General features: G+C 44.6%; 1 protein-coding gene across 1 annotated transcript in view; it reads right to left on the bottom strand.

The window, feature by feature from the left end:
- Window positions 1-294: 294 nt before the first annotated feature.
- The window catches only part of CEBPE (CCAAT enhancer binding protein epsilon), a 28723-nt gene continuing 5559 nt past the window's right edge, over window positions 295-23458 (bottom strand). Inside the window, exon 3 of the mRNA XM_069238124.1 lies at window positions 295-3290. Coding sequence (XP_069094225.1) covers window positions 2940-3290 — 351 coding nt within the window. The 3' untranslated portion in view covers window positions 295-2939. The remainder of the gene's footprint in view (window positions 3291-23458) is intronic.

Genomic DNA, 23458 nt, shown 5'->3' with positions numbered 1-23458 from the left:
GAAATAATATATCATTTTAGAAAAATGTAAACAAATGTCCTTACAATCTTCAAACATCGAAAACTGGAAAAGGACACTTTATCAATATGAGAAAGAAAAGATAAGTTCTCATCAACTATGGCCCCAAGGTTTTGTACAGCGCAAATGCGCCACTGACTAAACACATTGGGCCTGATTACAACTTTGGAGGAACGTGTTAATCCGTCCCAAATGTGACGGATATACCACCAGCCGTATTACGAGTCCATTATATCCTATGGAACTCGTAATACGGCTGGTGGTATATCCGTCACATTTGGGACGGATTAACACCTCCTCCAAAGTTGTAATCAGGCCCATTGTGCCTTAAGTACAATTCAGGAGGGTGCACCTTCTAAGATAAAAAAAAAATGTTGTATATGAGTTTAGTATTAGGCAATCCCTCACCATCCAATCAACTTCTGACCATTTAGGAAGCTGACTCGGGCAATATTTTATTGTGCAGCCTAAGAATTATTTGTGTGTCGCCTACATAACACATACTGCATAGCTTGAAATAGTGAATCAGCCTAACTAAAGGAGACAGATATATGTTGAAGAGGGCAGGGCTCAGAGATGACCCTTGTGAGATGCCACACCCTCGCAAATGTTTAGGAGCTCTGATTGACTCCAACCTCTAACTAATGAAGGTGCAGAGCCACTCCAGGGAAAGCCTGCTCCCCCCTGCTGTTGCCGTCCTGTCTGCCAATATAGGTGGGAGACAGATGCAGAAGGACGAGGGCCACCACCCCTCCCTGGTCCAGAATCATGTGTGGCTCATTAGAACTGCGGGAACTGCACCTCCATGGTGGGGTCGGAAGCTAGATTGCGCAAGATTTAAAAGGGAGGCTTTAGTGGTAAAATGCGAGAGGTGTGAATTAAATATATTTTCTGTAACCTTAGAACAGAATGGTAAAGGCGGAACAGGGCGAAAATTGCCAGTTTTTTTAAATGACTGCACAACACATGCCTGTTTCCATTTGACTGGTAGCATGCCTGATTTAAAAGAAGAATTAATTACCTTACAGATGAGCGAGAAGATCAAAGATAAAAAAACACGGACCGGATAAGGTCATCTGGCGAACCAGATTTAAGCAAATGTAGGATCTGCTGTACCGTTTCAGGGGTCGCAAACTGTTTCTGGGGTCAGTTAGTGGTTGTACAGAGGCAGAAAGTGAACTGAAAACACTTGAGATGTTAGTTATAGCGTTAGAAAAAGACTGATAAATAAACTGAATTTGGCCTTAAAACAAGACGACAAGGGTTTGCAGGTTCCTGAGACGCAGTTACAAACGCCCTTTGCCTCATCATGCTGTAGGCCAGCCAGTACCAAGATAGGTGAGCGTGTTCTGCAGGTCAGGAGTTTAATTCCCAACCGGTCATACTCTACCTTTCATCCTTACACGGTTGATAAATGTCGTACCAATCACCTGAGAGATGGCATTTACATCTCTGAGCAATGGTACAATTTGATATTAAGGTCTATTTTACGCGAGGTATTACTAGTAATAGTCCCTCAGGCACAGCACCATAGATCTCTCCTCTAGACTGGCTCCAGATAGCTACTTCAGCACAGCCCCTGTGTCCATCCCTTGGCATAATCGTAATAACCTCTTACGCACTGCCCATGTCCAACCACAGAACAGACTTCTATAAGGTTCCTATTACTGTTGCCTTTGGCCTTCATTTATTCCACACTCTTTTGCACCTTTAGGCACCTTTGCCCATGCTCTGCTAGGCCAGATGTGAATTGATGCCGGACACTGCTCCTCACATCCATCCCTGAGTCATTCCCGAATGTGTCCTTGCCATATATTCTTATAGGGCAGAGCACTACATTCCCTCAAGCACTGTCTCCAATGCCCCTATATGCTGGACTGTGGCACTGACCCTGCATCTGTTCCAACGCTGGACCCCAATAGACCATAACTATGCCTTAAGCTTCCGTTCCTTCCTTCCTAGAACTTCGATGTTTTTTTCAAGCACAGTCCAGTGTGCTGGACTCCCAATATTATCTATCTATTGTGCTTGTCTCTGGGTTGACGTTCCAAGGTACTCAGGCACCATTACAGGTGCCCTTTTCCCAGGCAGCCCCGGATGCCCTCAGGTACAGTCTTCTATGTTCTTCCCTAGGCCTACAACCAACAGCCCATCAGGCAGTTCCCCAGGCTCTTACTCTTGTGTGGCTGAGATGCTTCGTCGGGACAATCTAATTCTGTGTTAACACAACACAGTACAGCACAGCACGTCTTTCCATGTCTGCCCTCATTCCCATTTCACAGTTATCCATGAAGTTCTACAGGCCTGGTCCTACAACTTCCTCATGGACAATCGTCAATGTCTTCTTTACCCCCAAATCTAACAAGTACTGAGAAGCAACATTACAGGATCTTCTCTAGGCCGACCCTAACAGTTCCTTAGGTACATTATCATGTGTCGTTCTCTTCTGTGGTCCCTTGAAGTGCCTCAGGCAAAGTTTCTCATGCTGTTTAAGTCCCCAGAAACATCCCATTCCAAACTGGGCTATTCTTCTAGATGCCACTGCAACCTGGAAATGTAGTCATACTGAGACAAGACAGGAATACAACTCCAAGAATTCACTGGGTTGTATAAGTGAAGATTCCAGGCCTGGATGCACTACTTACACATTAGAATCTGGAGAATCCAGAGATCTGAATTGTGCCACCAAACAGTGCTCTGTACCACGTTTAGACCAGTCCCAAATAACCCCTGTTCCAAAGATTGCTGTGTCCAGATAGGCAGGACCACAATACACCCTCAGACACAGCCCCTATCATTTTGCTAGCAAAGGTGGACCCTTTCTCCTATCAGGCACACTCCCCCCATTCCTCCCTGGTCGAACTCTGAGTTCCCTCAGGGACAGACCCATGTCTTTCACGTTGTCCAGATCCAAAAAGCCTTCAGGCGCAGTCCCCCAGGCCCTTCAACAGGCCAGCCGCCTCGGGGACTTGACGGAGGAGATTGCGTAGCCCCTCGAGCTCCTGGGTGAGCTGCTCGACACGAGCTCGCAGGCGCTCGTTCTCCGCCAAGTACTCCATTGCTTTCTGCTGGGTCTCCATGTTGCGACGCTTGGCCTTGTCACGACTCTTGCGCACGGCGATGTTGTTGCGCTCTCTCCTGAGCCTGTACTCCAGGCTGTCTTTGCTCAGCGATTTCTTGCCCTTGTGGTGAGTTGACAACGAACCGTCTCTGGAATATGGCCCACTAGACGACGACGTACTTGAGCCTGAAGTGCCTCCTTGGGGCAGAGTCTGCAGGAAAAGAGAGGACAGTTAATGTCAGGGCGCTGGAAAAAAGGGGCAAAGGGGGCTTTTTAAGTGGAAGTCCCCTTTCTAAAAATGCATTTGTATTAATGTTTTACCGTCTGCTAGATTTCCCTGTCAAAACTCTATAATTCTATGATTTATTCTACTTTTATTGTGAGCATTGTTTTTAACCGTTCTCTATTTGGTGTAAAGTCTTTCAACCACAAACCTTCGGAAGGAGGGAAGGAAGTGCCATCTCCATTAAAGCAGAAATTATGCTAAGTTAAAGATTGTATATTAGTTTACACCCGAAAGATAGTGTGCTCCATGGGCGTCAATTAGGGGTCGCAGCTGGCTTTCCCCTTTGCGACCCATGGCACTGCCTTTGCGACCCCTGGCTTCAGAGGTAGCAAGTTCAGAGAAAGGAACACAGTGGCAGCTCGTCGTTATTGACGTCAGTCAGAGCTCCACTCTGTTTGTTTTCTGTTAATTTATATTACCCTAATAATAATAATAATAATAATATAATAGTATATTTTTCACTGTTAGGGTAATAAAATTGGGTTCAATTAGGTGGGAATATACCCTTCCATGGTAGCTGAGGTAAGTAAAAATGTTTTTAAATGTATGTTGTGTGCGTGCTTGCGGGTGAGAGTGTGTTTATGTGAGTAAGTATGTGTGTGAGTGTGTGTCTGCGAGTGAAAGTTATAGCCGAAGGGCGCGTGACGTCTCTTCCGCTACCCCGGGCATTTTGGTGAATTGACGTGCAAGTTTGGCTCCCACTCTACAGATGCTTGAAGGCCCTTCCTTTCTCACCGTGTTTTAGCATTACATCCAATGAACCTGTCTTCCTAGGTTCCGACTATGAGTAGTACAACTCAACTACTGCCAATACTACTGCGATGATTATTACTACATGTATCACCATTAAAAATACTACTGCTGCTGGTCTTGTTACTGATAGTGGCACTATTAGTACGGCACCACAATTACTGAAAGTAACAGCACTTTTTAGACTACTTCTTGAATTGGTATTATTCAGGGAGAGAGGCCTTTTTACCCGAACCCCTTGTTTGGAGGCTTACCACTGCCACCCCCTATAAACTCCGACTGCTCCCACGGAGCTGCTTGCCTTTTCCTAAATTCATGTGCATGCAGTGTGTGTTTCACATGTGTGAACAGGAAAGCGTGTGAAAGAGGGGGAGTGTGTCTTTGAGACATCCTGTGCCAATGGATTAGATTAGATTATCACAGATTACATCTGCCACATATACTTGCAAATTTAGCAAAAACATATCAACAGATTAACTGGGAGACGGGGCGATAATGGGCAACAGAAACCTTCTTGGCCAGAGACGTTTTAAGGCATGGGCAAGGTGCGCTCTGCCCCAGATCCCCAGCCTTTCGGAGGGGGTGGGGGGGCTTGATAGACATGGTCCTACCTGACGACGTTAAATGACTTTTAAACATAGGTTGTTTTAAATATCAGTTTGAAATTATTTTTAATACAATTGATGAAGCAGAAAAATGAAGGTTTTACATTTATTAACGCGTAAACGTAGTGTGAAATAATCATGTGTGACTTTAACCGAACTAATAAAGATTGTACGGGGACAAAATGTGCCCTCAGAGTAGTTTACCAACATTTATAAGCGTGCTTTATATAACGTGATGTATTAGAATTGCACTAATCCGACATAATTATAAACGTGTGCTATGATTTGCTTGTTTGAAATGTTCTAGCTTAGCATAACTTTAGCGGAGGCTTTGGCCTAGTTGCCTGGTATCACGGTTTAAATGCTCGTATTTTTCCAATGTGCTAATAAACGTGTATTTTTGCTTGAAGCTGTACTTTTCCACTGAGATCGTTCACATGCTTATCTTAAGGTTTCGTGCCAGCCTGGCATATTTTCTCTTTACTCCAAGGTCGATCTGCAGGTGCGGACAATGGAAGCTCTGAAAGTGAGTTAATTGGTATAAAATGTTGCAACTTGCGTACCCATCTCCAAGGATAATGTATGCTTAAGTAAAAGCTTGAGAACTGTCGTTTTTGATTGGACAATTTGAAGCTAACCTATGAACCCTCCAATGGAAGACCCTACTGGATTTGAACTGTTGTCTATAAAAACCAGGTGCACGAGAAGAAGGTAGCCATTGCAGCCATTACCAGCTCGATAACCGCCATTTTTCAGGACATTGCAGCTATTATGGCCCACTTTGCTGCGACGCCATTTTGAAAGAGACTTTGATGCTTTCTCTAATCGAGAGAAAGAGACCTTAAATGATTCTTGCCCTAGAGACTTTAACTTTGATTTGTCCCTTTGCATGAAGTAGTAGTTTTACTTTGCCGCCGTGAGGCAATTACCCGTCCACCCCTGCCCCTTTGCCCCGTCCCATGCCGATCGAAACGGTACCCATGCAGATCGAGAAACGGTACCTGTGAGACGAAGACTTCCTTGTATGCTGATCGTAATTGGTAAATATGAAAGGAAATTGTACAATTGCATTGTGTTTCTTTTAGGTAACCAACTGCTGATTTTGATAAGAGCCCTAGTTAGGAGTTTTCTAAATTAATGTTGCTAAATTGTTTTTGCATGAAGTCCCACATGCCGATGCTAATTTGAGGTTAGATGAGGATTCCTTTTGTTGCACGATGCAATTTGAGACCTTGTTATGCTGACTAAATGTATGCAATTAGTTCGTTACAGATTATCGTATTAGTGATTTGCATTGCTATTATCGAATGCCTTGTGATTCAAATGCTACATAGATTGCACCTGTTTCGCCGTTATGGACAGCTATTAATGTTCATATATGTTTATCATTTGGTGTTGAGACACATCTATATTGTGCTAGCTTTGTTAATATAGGGAAATAAAATTCACTAACTTTGGATAAACTGGTGTGGTTATTCCTGACTGAAAGGTCAGGGTTCGCCGAAATGTATTCTGGATTAATTGTCAAGTGTTATGTTGATCAAGGTATTGCTTATGTTCGTTATTAATTATTGATTTAAGGAAATTGATCGATATAGAGTACAGATAGTCCCACTTAGTCAAAAGATTCATCGGCCTAAAGAGCGTCCGAACACAGGTAAAATTATTAGTACGGACCGCTCTATCACAAGTGATGTGTGGGAGTCTGTTACAGACATTTGACAGACAAATGTTTGTTTTTTAACACCATGCAACATCCATATAAAAGTTCCTTTAGGATCTAAATAGGACCTCCCATATGCGAAATAGCAATCGTTCGCAGAGATTATTTGGAATGATATTAGTGAGCAGATGCTATGTTACAGAATTGAAAACACACATCGCTATCCCTGAATATTATTAGATGGAAACACATTTATAATTTGGACCTGAGCAGTGTCAGTGACCTGGCCATAAAGCGGGCATTGAAAAGCTGAAATTGGATCCTACATTCAAAGCTGTTACAAACAGGGGCCCCCAAATACATTTGGCCCAGGGCCCCAGAAATCCTTAAATTGTTCCTGCATATGGCTGACATACGAGTTATTGTGACTGAGCCTGAGGGCGGTATGTATGTCCAGAGGCACGGGTCACCTGATTTCAAACAGTACTGTAATATGCTGCAAACATCTTAAGCCTCCAAACGAGGCCTACACGGCACTGAGCTACAGTAGTTTGTTGTCGACTTCTAGCAATACGTCGTTCAAACTGATAATGTGCTTTACTCTGCCTACTTTGTACCTTAGGCGGCGTCGCAGCACGTATTCCGCATGAGTACACTTATACAACTCAGCTTTCCAAGCTGTTGCAGACGAGGCCTGCAAAGCTTTCCAGTTGATTGATGTCTCAATTTTCGCCAATAGCATACCGAAGTCAACAAATTTGCAATCTGATTTGTCTGTTTTTGGTTTGCTTGGACATTAATCTTAGGATGCAGGCTTTTGGCTTAATCAAGTTCGTTTTCACTAGGAATTTACTAACCTTTGCTAAAAAGACAACCTGGGTGAACCAAATTTGGCGCCCTTCCTCATCCTTTTCTCCTCTGCTCTCCTCTTTCTCTCGTCTAAGCGCTATACATGTAAGGCCCAGCTCGCCCGTGTCTAAAGCCGGCCCTGCAGACACCCAACATATGTGTAGCACTGAGCAAAGCCTTATCATCTGGTACAAGGAGGCATCTGTCCCTTAACTCAAGGGCATTTGTGGTGTACCTTGAAGAAAATAATATTTAATCGTGCCGTGGTCAAGTATGTGCGATGCACATAGTTAAATTGCAGCAACATAAACCTTGCATTTCTTGAGATCTTAGCTGTGTACTGGAGTGCCGCCGCTACTCACCGTCGGTGAGCTCCTCGCCAAAGTTGCATTCTCACTATGCTCTCAACCCTCACAGGTCTTTATTTTATGGATCCTTACCCGCTCTGTGAATGCTGTAACAATGTGGGGATATGCACCCTGCTCCATGATCCACTGTAGCACCTGGTCTGTCCCGTACTCCTCACTCAGACAACACCACGCCCTCACTGCTACCTTATTGAATGATGAACTGTCCCACAGAAATCCCATAGTGCTCTCTGAGCTCGGTAAATGTGCTGAGAGACGTTGAGTCGCACAGGTAACCCACTGTGTCATTTCTGTCTTTAGCTCCACCAGGAGTGTGCAAGTCTTTGCAGATAGAGGCAGGGGAGGCTCCTTCGCAATGGTGAAGGAGCGTCACACCACTGGCTAAACCAGCAGCTGAAACATAAAACGATAATTTAATATTGTTTTATTCTTGAGCTGCTGGCTAAGCCAGCAGGTGCGGGGATGTGTGGGGATGGTCAGTGGAAGGTGGGAGGAGGGGGAGTGAAGTCAGTGTGCACTAAGTGCACAGGTCAGTTTGGCAGGCCATCTTAGGCCAGCCAAGCTGACATGCGCACTTGGGTTTCTCCAACCTGGTTGTGTTACAGCTGGGTTGGAGAAGCTGCACAGAGCCCAGCGCACTGTCTGAGTGGCAGAACAAGCCACTCAGACCAACCCTGATGCTGCTTTCATGCTCGTTATAGCATGAGAGCAGCACCAGGATTACTAGGGAACCTGTGCTGGCATCCCAGGGACTGCTGGAACACCAACACAATCGCAGGAAGAGGATCGAGGTAGGCGTCGGGAGCAGGTACGTTTTTAAAAATAATCTATTATTTTATCCTGCCAGTATCCCATCCACCCACCCTTCTACCCCTCCCGTTGAGATCTGCGGCGGCCACAGCTGGATAGAGGTTTGAGATGCACCTTATAGGCAGCTCTGGTTCTTATGTTGCTTGTTGCCCTGTTTTTTGCTGGTATATTTCCAGTTGTGTGTGGCTGCCTTCATGGAATGTGGTGTTATACTAGTTTGTCGTCCATATACATATTTCACTATCAGGGGCGTAGTTTCAGGGGGGCTATATGGGGTGTTACACCCCACTATTAAATTTATTTTGTGATGAATTTTTGAGTGCAGGTGGTTTCAGTCGGGTTATGGTGAGGTTTCAGTCGTATTTCACCAGGAATTTGTACACATACAGACAAAAACAAACATACACTCTCTCCCTGTTTGGAAAGACTTAAAACATGTCGTTTGTTTCACAAAATAATGCACTTTCTTTCACTCAGTACACCTACCAACCTGCTTTTCTCTCCCTTTCCACTGCCTCTAAAGTCCCTCTCGTGCACCTTGCTTGTCATATAATGAATTTTAACATCATGTCCCAGTGTGATTGTCAGAAATGTGAAGCTAACAGCCTCCCAATCCTACTGACCAAGCCAACCCCTGCTCACTATATGGATATTTCCCAATTCTAGTTGCTCATATGCAAGCCCTGAGGCTCCTGCCTGGCACATTAAAGCCGGTGGCCACTAATCTCGGCTGCCAAGTAGTATCATTCAAAACCCCCACCTTTATAGGCAAGTAGAGTCTCTCCAGGATGACTCTACTTCTGCCCAAACTCCATATCAGTTTGATGAGAACAACATTCAGTTCAGTAAAAAAAGGGCCTGCCCAGCACCAGCAGTATGTTGGCTAAAGCATACAGCAACTTCAGCAGTAACACCATTTTCCCAAGTATCACCTGTAGCATCTTCTCCAGCCTGATTACCCGCCAATGACTATGCCACACACAGAGCTAGGTACTGTACGTCTTTGTTTGTCTGCGTGTAACTACAAGCTCAACATTCTAAACCTGCATTCACTTTACCATGCTCTAACACTTGCATCACAGTTCTACGGAGTCCATCAGGAACCAAAACAGTCCAGCATTAATAACTTACACAATGGCGTCAGGCATGGCTATGGAGCTAGTTCATTATATTTCTCCTCAGGCATAATGTTTATCAACTTACCACTGTCAATAATGAAAGATATTGACAACCGTTTACTTTCAGTGTAATCTTCTGACAACGTTTGATTGACTTTGGTGCTTTTTCATTTAAACTTTTCTTTGGTATTTTTCTTCACATGAGGCCAGTCCAACATGCACACATTTTTCTGAGGTAAACATCAACATTGCATAATCATCGTCTTTACCGTCACTTGATATTAATACTGAGGAACTTTTTAACAATGATTTAGACGGCAATCAACTTTGTTTGGTGTTGATTTGCCTTAACAGGTACAGTTGCATGGCCATGTGGACATGTGTTGAACGCCGCTTCTGAAACGTTCAGACGGCCATTTTGCCTTCTCGCAAAACACGTTTTCCTTGGCCTTGCAAACCATTATAAAATGATTCTCCTTCCCACAGACTTTGCATATCTGTCTAATGGCAGGACATTTACCTTCATGTGGAAATGACAATCAACACCAGAAACATAACTTATTTTTCCTGTGGAGACATCACTTTGTGTCCTTCAGCCTTGTCCTTCTGCTTGCTTTTCGTGTTCATGACTAACTCACGTTGGGCACCTCCAGCCTCCATGGCAGTAGCTTGTAAATCGGCATGCTCTTCAGCTCTGGCAGCCATGAGAACTTGCCCCAGACTAAGAGTTTCTCTTAGCATTCGTTGTCTGAATGAATCTGACAGGCATTCGTCAATAACTCTGAGATGCATGGCTTCCTCATCATTAAATTCATTGAACTTACAGTGTTTGATGAGTGTATCCAGTCTCTCAACAAACTTGTCTATGGTTTCACCAACTCTCTGTTGTTCTTCACTGAAAATGTGCCTTTCATAGTCTAAATTCGGCATTGGATTGACTTTCAGATTTAAGGCTTCTTTGATTTGACTGTATGTAACTTTGCAGATCGCTGCATTTTCTGTATAACTTCTTTTACACCTTCACCATCAAGATTCTTAAAGATTCTTAAGGTATTTGATATTCTTCTTGTTTTCTGTTTCTTTAAGTGCAACAGTGAAATAATCAAATGTCTCTATCCAAGCAGTCTATCTATCACCAATATTCTGCCTTTTGATAGTATCGAATGGTGGCAGTGGTTTCAGGAAGGGGACATCATAAATGTTTACAGGCTTGGCTGACACTGAGAATGGATTTATTTCCGATACTGTCTGCTGTCCTCTAGGAACCGCTTCCTCCTTGCCATTTCTAAGGCCCTGTGGCATGCTGGCCTCGGCATCATCTTCAGACAATCTGTGGAACTGTGACCTCTTTCTTGGTCTTCATTGGAGTTCTTCACTTTTTTAGAGACCTCTGGAGTTGTTCTGAGCCACCACACAGGAACTTTGATGGTGTGTCGTTTCAGGTATTGGACAGCTACGTAAGCACAACCCCATGCTTCTTCCTGGGTCTCCTTGCCTACTTGTTTCTTCAAGTGCATCAGTGAAATCATCAAATGTCCTCCATCTCTTCACCAGTTGTAGTGTCTTCCTCAGCCTAGAAACCCACCACTGACTATGCCACACACAAAGCTGGGTATTACATGTCTTTATTTGTGTGTGTGTAACCGCAAACTCAACATTCTAAACCTGCATTCACCCCACCACACTCTAACACAGTTTTACAGTCTATCAGGAGCCGAAAGGGTTCAGTCCTTAATAACTCACACAACTCTACCCCCCCCCCATTACTGTCAAAGGTAATTTGTCCAGAAACTCACCAACACCTTAGAACAAGCTACCATCCAGCCAGATTGCTTGCCAACACATCAATTCAATGTCTTTATATGTTAATGTCCAAGTAATTGAATGTATAGTGCTCAAGTGAGAGTTCTAGTGTGCTAGGATGTATATCTTCTGAGTCTTTCCTCTGTACAATGGGAAATATGCATGACTTTGATTTGTTTACAGTAAGACCACACAAAGTCATCAAAAGTATGTATTGCTGGCTGTACTGCTCTAACCACATCTCAAATGTAAAGGAAGACATTGTCAGCATGTAGTGAGACTATGTGCTTATGCCCTGTGCTTCCATGCCCAGGTTATTTACAGCTTCCTTCATGTTACTGGTATACAGTTCCATGGCTGGGGCAAACACCAATGGGGGTTAGAAGAATCCCTGTCCAGTTCCTTGTGAATCTTCCAGGCTTCTGATATTACTTTCTTTGTCTTCACACAGGATGTGGGGTTGGTGTCCAATAATGTGATCAACGATATAAGTTCCACCTCAAACCCCAGGTCTACCAATACCTTCTACAGGTATTCACAGTTTAGCATGTCAATCATTTCATATCAATTGAAACCACAGTTACATCTTTGTGTCTTTCTGATGCACATTCTAATATATGGAAGAGACTGTATCAGTTGAGAAATGTATTTCTTGTAAGGATGAACTTGTTCTGATCTGGATGCATCAGGTATGAGAGGACCTTCTGGATCCTATTCGCTAATTCCTTCCACAAAACCATGCAGTCCAAATTTAGCGTTGACAAAGCCAGTCAGCCATTCTCACCCTGCCTTAGGGAGTACCACAATGATGGCCTCCTGTGTTGAGGGTGCCAGTGATCCTTAGCTGCAATATTCAGCTCTAACAGCCGTTTTGCAATTTTACTGAGAGCCAGTCACTCTCAGGCATTTTTCCCCACTAACAACGCTTTCATAGCCTCCCCTATTTCTTTCAATGAGCGAAGTTCTGCAGCTTGTTCAGTAGTCAGCAAGTAGAGATGAGCTGCATGTATGTAAGCTTCCTGTGTGTTGTAACCAAGTACTAACTGGCAGGCATACAACTATTTGTAGTAGTCTGCCATTATCTCCTTAATATCCATCTGCACATGCAGTTAATGACCGTATCCGTGCCTCGTCACTGCTGTTGGGGGTCTTTGGAGTATCTAATCTGACTAACCATGCCAACAGTCGCCGTGCCTTGTCCCTCTCCCAAAATGTTTGTGGGTGATGTACTTTTTGTAGTCAGGCAGCCCTAATCTATTGTACATATCCTTGTGTGTCTATCTTTTCCATGTTAAGTTCTCTTGTTTGTGTTTGGTGCTTATGGCTTCCCCCTCTAATTGGGGGAACCTTCCTCTAACCTGCCCAGCTGGTCATGTAGCTTGGTCCGCACTCCCACCAGCTTTTAATACAGATCCTTGATTTATAAGACTTAAAGGTGTTGGAAAGTGGGTTATTGGTAAGAGTGGGTAGGTGCTTACAATAAGCAAGAGGCCACAATCCCCCACTAGGTCCAGGCAAGGTCTCAATAAATTAATCATTGCTCAATCCGTGGTAGCTAGGCCCACGAGCAGTTAGGCTTAATTTAGGAGACAGGTGGTAAAGCATTCAATATGAACAAAACAGTAAATAATAAAAACACAAAAATCAATAAAAATCTGACACCAAATTATACAAATTGGAAATATTTGTATCTTTAAAATGACACAAAAATGACAAAAGTCCAATGTAGGGAACCAGAGATATGAATTTTTAAAGATAAAACTAAACCTAGCACTTTGAAGCATAAGTTTAAGAAAGATTGTACTGTGAAGGGACAAACTCCAGAGTTCAGGCCACTGACGATGTAACACTGTTACACTTACTTTCAGAAGTGTTTCTTGATTCAGAAAAGTGGTCCACAGCACCAGACAAGGGTTCAGAGGCTCTGGTTTGCCTCTTGGGGTCTGGGACTACAACTCCATAATGCGCCTCTTCAACTAATGGAGCTTTTTACAACGGTTGCTCCAAACATTCTTGAAACTTCTGGGTCTTCTTTCAGAGGTCCTTTTTGGGTCCTTGAACTGTCCACAAACTTGATCAAAGGTTCTAGAATCTCTGAATTGTTCCTTGGATGCTATGACTATAGTTCCCAGACTGCACCTGGTCTGAATCCTCAAATGGCCACTGAACACTGGTCAGCTGGGCTCTTCTTGCAGAACCTGATGCAGGGGACTCTGGTTAGCTTCTTTGTACCTGTAGCTTACAGGGGGTCCACTTCAGGAGTTGCAGAAGCAAGGCAAAGTCCTTTTCTTGGTAAAATCCAAAGAGTGCAGCTAGTGCAGTCCTTGTGAGTGCAGTTCTTCAGGTGCAGAGCTGGGGTTTATCGGAGCAATCCTTCTCCAGTGTCCTCTTCCAACAGGGATCTAAATTGTGGGGCAGCTCTACCATAATTATCCTTGCTTTTGGGGTGAGAAGCAGGGAGTGCTCCTGTCCAATAAGTTGCGGGCCACCACCCTCTGGGATAGCCACTTCCTGTGAAGCGTGGCAAAAATCAATTCCAGAAAGCAACATTCCCTAAAAATCCAAGATGGCCAAAACTCCTCATTGGTGTTTAGATCTGGCTGATCCACCCACTGGCATGGCTAAATCTCCCTTAACACACCCCTTCCAGCCCCTCTCCTAATCTAATCAGTGGGGCTCCCACATGTGTAGGGGGAACAAGAAATGGGGGAGGTCCATTTTCTGACCCAAGTGGCTTTCCCTCCTTTGAAGACCAGTTTGGCTACTCTTCCTCCATCCTGCTCTGCCATCTGCTGCAGCAGTCCTCCACCCACCAGATGTTTCCTTTGTCTCAGCCCAGGTCACTTCACATCTCATTAAGGTAGCTTGGCTCAGGCTGCCAGAGGCTGACCAATCAGGAAAGGGAACTACAGGGCTGAATTTAGTAACTTTCAGAAAGAGTTCTAAAACGTTATCACTGTGTTAGTTATATTAAATTTGACATTGGAAAGTTGTTGGAGTTATTATAACATTTAATTTGGTACCAAAGTTGATATATTTAGCTGATCTCTATTGAAAATAATACTTTATTATTTTAAAATTAAGTTGCCCAATGTTAGCCTATGGAGCCTATTGACTAGAATGGGGAAAATTAATGTGACTGTTTTTCCCTCACCAGGGCTTATAACACACATTTTATAAGGCCCCTGCTTATATTTACGCTGCTCTAGGGGACACCTAGAGCAGACCTTAGGGGTGACATATGCAAAAATAAGGTAGTCTGAGACGTTGGAAGTACTTTTAATTCCAAAGTCGAATTTGGGTTTAATTTTAACTGTAAAGCAGCCAGCAAGGCAGGCCTGCCTTTACAATGACACCAGGGACCACAGCAGTGCACCCAGGGGTGCTGTATCTACCCTGGGGTCCTTAAACCTACATGCCCTACCATATACTAGGGATTTATAGGTAGGTTGTCAGGGCCAATAATAATTAGTCCTAACTTGCATATACCATTTTAAAAAAGGCTCTGGAACTGGTTGCAGTGCCCAGGGCGCAGTCAGAGAACACCAGTATCAGCTACAAATGGTGGCAAAGAGTGAGGAGGCTTCTGCAATTAGCCCAGTTTTCCCACAAAAGACATCCAATTATGTTGAGATATCCCACACAAAGCGTTCATTGATCCTGAAATAATGGTCTATTTCAACCTCCACAGTACTCCTATACACTGCATCTTCGAGTACCAGCGGTTACAGCCGCCCGTTTGGAATCCTAGTGAGTACTCTGCTATAATGTACCACTATTATTGAAGGGTTACGATCAGATAGTGTTCTCTGGAGATACTCTGCTCTGTGAAGGTAGCCATGGAGGTGTGTGGTTGCAAAAAAGATAACTATTCAAGTGTGAAAGTCATGAACTTAGGTGCAGTAAAAATACTTGTGGTTCATGAGGTATATGGTCCTTCACATGTCCGTCAGCCCCAATAGCCGACCCAGGCAGACATTTTCTCAGACAGCGGCTGGGCAGCATGGTGCAAAAAGGAGGAATGTGCTATATCTACATTAACGTTTATAACACAATTAAAGTGGCCTCCTATCAGTTGATGTTCTAGCAGCTCTTTAGTCAGTAGTAGGGTGACCACATGTAGCAAGCCTGGCTGGTGTTAGGGAGGTACAAAGCCAAATGGTGGAGCTTCCCGTTGTTGAGATGTCTAGGGGCATAAAGAGACGGCCTCTCTGCATATACCTGGTGGTCCATTACCTTGCGGGGGAACAATGGGTCAGATCAAGAGCAATACCCACCAGCATATGCAGAGTAAGATGTGTAAAATAATTGACCTATCCCCTTGTACTGCAGTTTCTACCCCTCTATCACTATCAGAAAAATTTCCTGAGAGATTGCTGCCTTTGTCTAGGTGTAGACTTGCTGTGACTTGCCCATGGAATTTGCTCTTCTTCTTACTGCTTCTCTCCATCTCTGACTTTAGGAACTGAACCTGAACCTTCCCAGCTTGAAGCTCCCATTGTGGACCGGACTTTAAATGGCCCCCTTTCCAAATATTGAATAAGGATTCCTATTGTCAATTATGGGTTGTGCTAGGCAGGCTCTGGTCATATAAGCCCCTGCCCGGAGACTCCCTAGTTTTTATCTTTGATATCTAGTATGGAGCACTGATAGTAACTGGGTAAGTATGCTTTAATACTGTGTGGTGTAGATACATGGCTGAGCCCACCAGGATTTGCCCATGCTCATCTACTGAAAACCCTGGGGAAGTGGGGGGGTGAATCCCAGGTTCCGTTAGTGGTTTGTTACTTACATGATACAGCTATACCTTTTCTGGTGGTCATCTGTATAGCCCACACCCACAGTCAAGGCTACAGAAACACTCAGGAGAAATAGTCCATCTATACGATTTAAATAAGATCATCTGCTGATCTGGGCTTCACCTTAGTCAACAGCCCTATGTCCACGCTTAGTACAGTCGTTATTCTTATAGCAGTTCAATGACCCTAGCATCAGCTGGCTGCCCTCGTCACGAAAGGTGGCCTCTACCAAGGGTGCCTCCTTTTTGTTCTCCTCTGCCTGCTTCACAGTTGAGATTGTGAGTTGGGACAGTCGGATGCCATACTTCCAATCCTGCTTCTTAAGTTTATGCCTTCCTCGCCTGGACTCGCTACTTATGGAGGAATCTTTTGTAGGCAAGGTACCATACTGTTCAACACTGCCCCACACTTCTTCAGGTTCAGTGAAGAACTCTTTTGCCCTTTCATTATTTTCATTTTTGCCAGAAACAGTAAAGCGTATTTCAGTCCTGTTTCACAGTATTTCCATTTCACCCTTAGAAACAGTGCTCTATTATGTTTTACATCTATCCTGTAGTCTGGGAACATTAGTATTTTTTTATTTTCTACTGCGAAGTGCAACTAAAGTATGGTATACCTATCTTTGGAATGCAACAGTATGCCCACTATGGGCCTTGCTGCGGTCAATGGAGCCAGGCAGCATGTCCCGGGGTCCAGTTCTCATGGTATTTAATCATGTTGTTGCTTTCAGTACAATCAGGGAGGCCCACTATCCAGATGTTGCTGTATCTGGCTCTACTGTCTACCTTTTTGGACCTGCCTTCCAAAAACCTCACCCACCCTGTGAGGTCCTGCACTTGGTGACTCACCTCTGTTGTGTGATGTTCCGTCAGGTCTACTCCACCTAAGTCATTCTACCCGCCAGCTTCCTCTAGTCCACTTGCAGCAACCCCAGATCAACTGCAAACATATCTGTTATGGATTATTTTCACTTCCAGTATTGCATCTAATTTATCCGACATGTCTTTAAGAGTGCACCCCCTGCCCTATGGCTGTTTCTAAGAAGGGGTAGTATTGTCTGTGGTTGGTGGGACTGAGGTCACCTGGCTGGACCTAAGCGTTCCGATCAGCAAATTAGTAGTTTCATTCCTCAGGCTCCAGGCTCATCAACCCATATCTACTGAGGGAGGGATGGCCTGGGACAGTGCTTGGGCCGTGCCTTGACTTGATGTTGGTGACACTGTGTACAGTGGTGCTGTTGTACTGACTTGCTTTCCATCATGAAAGGGACACCCCTCTCCTGTGTCTGCCATTAGGATCACGAGCAGCCAGGATGCCAGGTGGCACTTGCCACATTGGTCTCCATTTAACTGGGCCATATGGTTACTTACCAACAGTTACAGCCACCTTTTCTATTTGTAGCCTACATGCAAGGCAAAAGAGCAGCATTACCCCCCCCCCCCCTCACGCCCTGGGGACCGGGACTCATGTCCTGGTCACTCACTTAGATGGGGTAACTATTTTCTCCCGTTTTTTCAGATAGGAAAGATAGGGGGCACCCGCACCAGTCCCGCCCGCTCCAGTGGACCGCTGGCCAGAGTACTGCTCTGCAGGGCTACACTCCAGTTCACCGGGAGGAAGCAGGGGTAGGAGCAGGGAATCCCCACAACTCCCTTCAAGGCTGGCTGGACTCAGGTAAGAGCAAGAGCAATGCAGAGGCATGTTCGCCCTCCTCTACTCACTTCAGGCCCCTAGGTTGCAGACCTACCTCACCTCAGGCTCCTTCCTGCTCCATCCCAGGTCCTGGCTTCACTTTGCATCCCCCTCTTCTCCCTCCCAGGTGTCAGCATTTGCTGAGACCCCTCACTGCGTCAGGGGCACAATAGGTCTTCCGGTCTGCCACAGCCCTCTACGGTTTAGGCTCTGCAGGGCCCACCATGTGGTCTTTGACCTTAGCCCTCCAGCCAGCGCTGAGTCTGGCGTACTACCCTGACTGCCTGTTTACAAAGAGGCTGATGACTGGCAGATCAATTATACAAATAACAACAAGCAAACGACGAATAGTAGCAGTAATATACCAAGTGCTTCTACCAGTGTTTCTGTTATTAGTGTTAGTAGTTCTGAGACTATTGTTACATGTTCTACTTACACTACTATTAGTACTTCTACAAATACCAGCACTACCACCAGTATTACTACTATTATTGCTACTGGTGCTACTACCAATAGTACTATAACCACTACTTGTACCACAATAACTGGTATAACTACAGCTATTAGTAGCAGCTCTTTCCTGCAGTGACCCCTGCACTATGTCCTCCTGCCTGATCTTTTAAATGTCTAGATGATTCCTCTAAGATACCTGATCACAGCACATAGCATTGGATCTCTTGGAGATGTACTTGAATGACATGCAGATTCTTGTTGATCGAAATGCAGAATGACGTTCTGCTTGTGATGCAATGACCTCCTTTAAAGGGATTGGGAAATGGATGAACCTGAATCAATGCTGTTTTCATGTTAACAAACACTTAATAAACTTATAATTGTGGGCTCTTAAGTTTTGCGATCCCTTAACCATGCTCCTGTGTGAAGGCACATGGCGTTGTGTTTGCTGCATCTTTGCCACTTAAGGATCACATCTTTGCAGTTATAAAAACTACACATAGGCACTGAAATAAGTTGCCAAAATGAACCTCCTTGCTAAGCGCCCATCATTTTATTATACTAATTTGGGTGCTTCTCTTCTAAATACTAGTGTATTGCTCAGCCATTTGCTTGAACATTTTTTAGTCTAATTTTTGCATTTCATATATTCATCAGGGCATAATTTATATTGTAGCTGTTGGACATGGCCCTTTCTGCAGGGTTTCCGCTGACTTTTTACCTATGATCCCCTGTTTTATCCTGTGCTGAATTTTGTTTTAGCTGGCTTTAAGACTCGGGGCACTTTACTATTGCTGACCAGTGCTAAAATGCAAGGTGCTCTCTGCCTAAATGGGTTTGGTGATTGGTTTATCCGTGATTGGAATATCTGATTTACTTGTAAGTCCCTAGTACAGTGCACAGTATGTGCACTGGGCCTGTAAATCAAATGCTACTACTGGGCCTTCAGCACTGATTGTGCCACCCACATGAGTAGCCTTGTAAACATGTCTCAGGCCTGCAACTGCAGTGCATGTGTGTACAGTTTTAAACTACCATTTCGACCTGGCAAGTGCACCCATTTGCCAGGCACAAACCTTCACTTTTACTACATATAGGTCACTCCTAAGGTAGGCCCAAGGGAGCCCCAAGGGCCGGGTGCAGTGTATTTAAAAGGTAGGACATGTACTGGTGTGTTTTATATGTCCTGATAGTGAAATACTGCTAAATGTGGTTTTCACTATTGCATGGCCTATCTCTCCCATAGATTAACATGAGAATTTCCTTGAAATATCTTTTAAATGTAATTTCTCATTGGAAGCTGTTGGAAAATGGGTTATTGGTAAGGACAGGTAAGTACCTACACTTAGCAATAGGCCACTGACCTCCACTTAGGTCTAGTTAGATCTCAGTAAATTAAACCTAGCTCAACCCTTGGTAGCTTGGCAACGAGCAACAAAGCTTAACTTAGGAGACAAAGCATAAAGCATTCAAATATCACAAAGCAGTAATTCAATAAAACACAGGAAACAGTTTAAAAATCCAAAATCAATTTAAAGAAATAGGATTTTTTTTTAGCTTTAAAATGACACCAAAACAAATAAAAGTGGATAAGGGGAACTGGAGATATGAATTTTTAAATAATTCATGCTTTCTAGTGCATTGAAACAAAAAGCGCCAATCTGGTCATCTGGTCGCACCTCAACTGGGGCAAAGTCAAAGTTTAAGGTCGATTGCGATGGAGCCCAGCTCGGCTATTGCCTGCGGGAGGCCTCAGTCAAAAGTTTACCTTAGGACTTGGTCATTTTTCTGAAGATTTTCTTCAGAGGGACCAAGTCACCAGTCCAATCCGACCTCCTGGAACTCTTCCCCGGATACATATCGCAGAAGCCCTCGGTGGAGATTTTTACCTTCGGACTTAGTCGTTTTTTCGAGGTGAAAATCCTTAGACCGGGGCAAATCTGAATCTTGATCTGACGTCCTTGGAGCCCTCTTTGGATACACTGCCTGGGAGGTCCCAGTCAACTTCTTACGTTCGGACTTAGTCACTTTTTCAGACATTTTCTTCACCGGGACGAACCTGCAAGTCAGGCCGGGTCGCAGTTGAGGCAAGCCGGCTAGAGTTGCCTCAGCGGGTCGGTCCCTTTATGGAGCTTTTTTCCAAAAGTTCTCCAGACTTCTGGCTCTTCTTCCAGATGTTCTTTTAAGGTTCTTTTGAGGGCCACAGTTCACCCCAAGGTTCCAGAAGCTCTGAGATGCTCCTTAAGGGTGCGGACTACAACTCCTAGAATGCACCTGGCATAAACTCCTTTTTGGCCACTGGACAGCGGTCAGCTAGTTGGTTTCTTCAGGAGTTGGTGGATGGGACTCTGGTTAGCAAGTTTTCACTTGTAGCAAACAAGGAGTCCCTCCTTGAACCAATTGAAGCCAGGCAAAGTCCTTCTTGTGGTGAAGCCCAAGTATGGAAGCTGGTGCAGTCCTCAAGAGTGCAGTGTCCAGGTGCAGACCAGGGGTCCAGCATGGCAGTCCTTCTTCTTCTGTAGTTCTCCCTTGTTGAAATCTGATAGGGATCCGGTAGGGAACTGAGATGTGGGTGCAGGTCTGCCAGTTGTATCCTTGCTCCTGTGTGAAAAACAAGGGGGTCCTGGTTCTCCAGTCAGGGGCAGGGTCCTTCCCCCTGTGATGACCACTTCCTGGGAAGTGTGGCAAAAATCAATCCCAGGGAGCAATATTCCTCAAAAATCCATCATGGCTGGAAGTGATTTTTGGAGGTTACATCTGGCTGAGCCCACCCACTGGTGTGGCTAAAAATCCTAAACACACCCCTCTCCTGCCCTCTCCTAATCTAATAATCTAATCAAGGGGGCACCTAATTGTCTGGGTTTGCAGGATGTGAGGGTGTTACTGGGTTGCTCCAAATGTCCTTCCCTGCCTTTGAAGACCAGTTTGGCAGCCCTCCCCCTTTCCTACTTCCCCATCTGCTGAGGGAAGATCTCCTCCCCCAGGCACATCCCTTTGTGTTGAGCCAGGCCACTTCACACCTCATCAAGGCAGCCTGGCCAGGCTGCCAGAGGCTGGCCAATCAGAGCAAAGCAGCAAAAACACTGCAGGGCTGAAGTTGGCAACTTTTCAGGTAAAGTTTAGCCTATGGAGGCCATTCACTACAATAAGGGAAAAACAAATTTGGCTGTTTTACCTCATCAGGGCTTATAAAACTATTTTTATAAGGTCCCTGCTTATAGTTACATGGCACCCAGCCCTAGGGGCACATAGAGCACACCTTAGGGGTGACTTATATGTAAAAACAAGATAGTTTAAGGCGTTGGAACTACTTTTAATTCCAAAGTCGAATGTGCATGTAACTTTAATTTAAAAGCAGCCAGCAAGGTAGGGCTGCCTTTAAAATGACTCTGGGTACCTCAGTAGTGCACCTATGGGTGCACTACCTATGCTGGTGTCCCTAAACCTACATGCCCTACCATATACTAGGGACTTATAGGTAGGTTGACTTAGCCAATTATAATTAGCCTAATTTGCATAATGATTTTACACAGAGCACAGGCCCAGGGCACCATCAGAGTCAGGAAAACACCAGCAAAAAGTGAAAAATAGGGGCAAAACGTTAGGGGGCCTCTGCAATCAGCCCTGTTTTCTCACAGAAGCAGATAGAGATATGGAGTTTGGGGTCTCTAATCTCACAATTTAAAAATACATCTTTTGGTGAGGTTGGTTTTTAAATTGCAGGTTTGAAAATGTCACTTTTAGAAAGTGGGCATTTTCTTGCTTAACCGTTTTGTGCCTCTGCCTGGTTGTGGAATACACGTCTGAGTCAGTATGACCGTTGGGCTGGTTGTGAATTTACTCTAGAGAGTCACACAAAGGGAGTTGACGGTGCTGTGAATATCCTGATGGTTCTTCCTCAGCTAGAGTGGTAGTGTTAAACTTTTCATCCTTGGCGTGGTCTCCCTTAACTTTTTGTCTCTGTTTGTTGATGTGTGCTTGACTCTGATTTTGCTGTTTTTGTTACTCTGGGCACTTTACCACTGATAACCAGTGCTAAAGTGCAAGTGCTCCTTTACAAAATGTGTATGTAATTGGCTTATCCATGATTGGCATATTTGATTTATTAGTAAGTCCCTAGCACTGTGCACTAGAGGTGCCCAGGGCCTGTAAATCAAATGCTACTAGTGGGCATGCAGCACTGGTGGTGCCACCCACATAAGTAGCTCTGTAATCATGTCTCAGACCTGCCACTGCAGTGTCTGTGTGTGCAGTTTTAACTGTCAATTCGACTTGGCAAGTGGACCCACTTTCCAGGCCTAAACCTTCCCTTTTCTTACATGTAAGGCACCCCTAAGGTAGACCCTAGGTAGCCCCAAGGGCAGGGTGCAGTGTATGGTTAAAGTTGTACATATAGGAATGTGTTTTATATGTCCTGACAGCGAAATAATTTGTTTTTCACTGGTGCAAAGCCTATCCCTCTCATAGGTTAACATGGGGGGGTACATTTAAATCTGATTAAAGTGTAGATTCCCTTTGGGAGCGGATGGACATGTGGAGTTTGGGGTCTCTGAGCTCACAATTAAAAAATACATCTTTTATTGAAGTTGATTTTAAGATTGTGTGTTTGAAAATACCACTTTTAGAAAGTGAGCATTTTCTTGCTTATACCATTTCTGTGACTCTGCCTGTTTGTGGATTCCCTGTTTTGGTCAGTTTGACAGTTGGACTGGTTGCACCTCTGTAAGAACGAGGCGTACGTAAAACCAGGACACAGCTTCAAAGGTGACTCGTGTTGTTTATTGTAGAAACTGTAATTCTATCCGTAGAGAAAGCATCCCGACCTCCGCCTCTCTCCGCAACCGTCAACTCTCTCTCCCCACGCACCTTCCATTCCATCGCACGCTCACCATTCTCCATTCGTATCCTCGCACACACACAGCACACACATTCTCACATTCACCTTCTCGCGCTCCCACCTGAATATAGGATATCACAACCTCACACTAGACAGTGAAACAAAGGGAGCTGGGGTGTAGTCTGTATTTCCTAATGAGCCATCTGTGCTAGGAGGGAGGGGAGGAGTGGTAACTCACACCTGAAAGGGTTGTGCCTGCCCTCACACAATGCAGTCTCCAACCCCCTGGTGAGTCTCTGAGGCCTGGCCTGGGCGAGGCAGGATTTCACATTCAAGAGAGACTTTG

This window comes from Pleurodeles waltl, chromosome 6 (genome assembly GCF_031143425.1).
Source record: "Pleurodeles waltl isolate 20211129_DDA chromosome 6, aPleWal1.hap1.20221129, whole genome shotgun sequence".
NCBI lineage: Eukaryota > Metazoa > Chordata > Amphibia > Caudata > Salamandridae > Pleurodeles > Pleurodeles waltl.
This window is presented reverse-complemented; position numbering and strand designations above follow the sequence as displayed.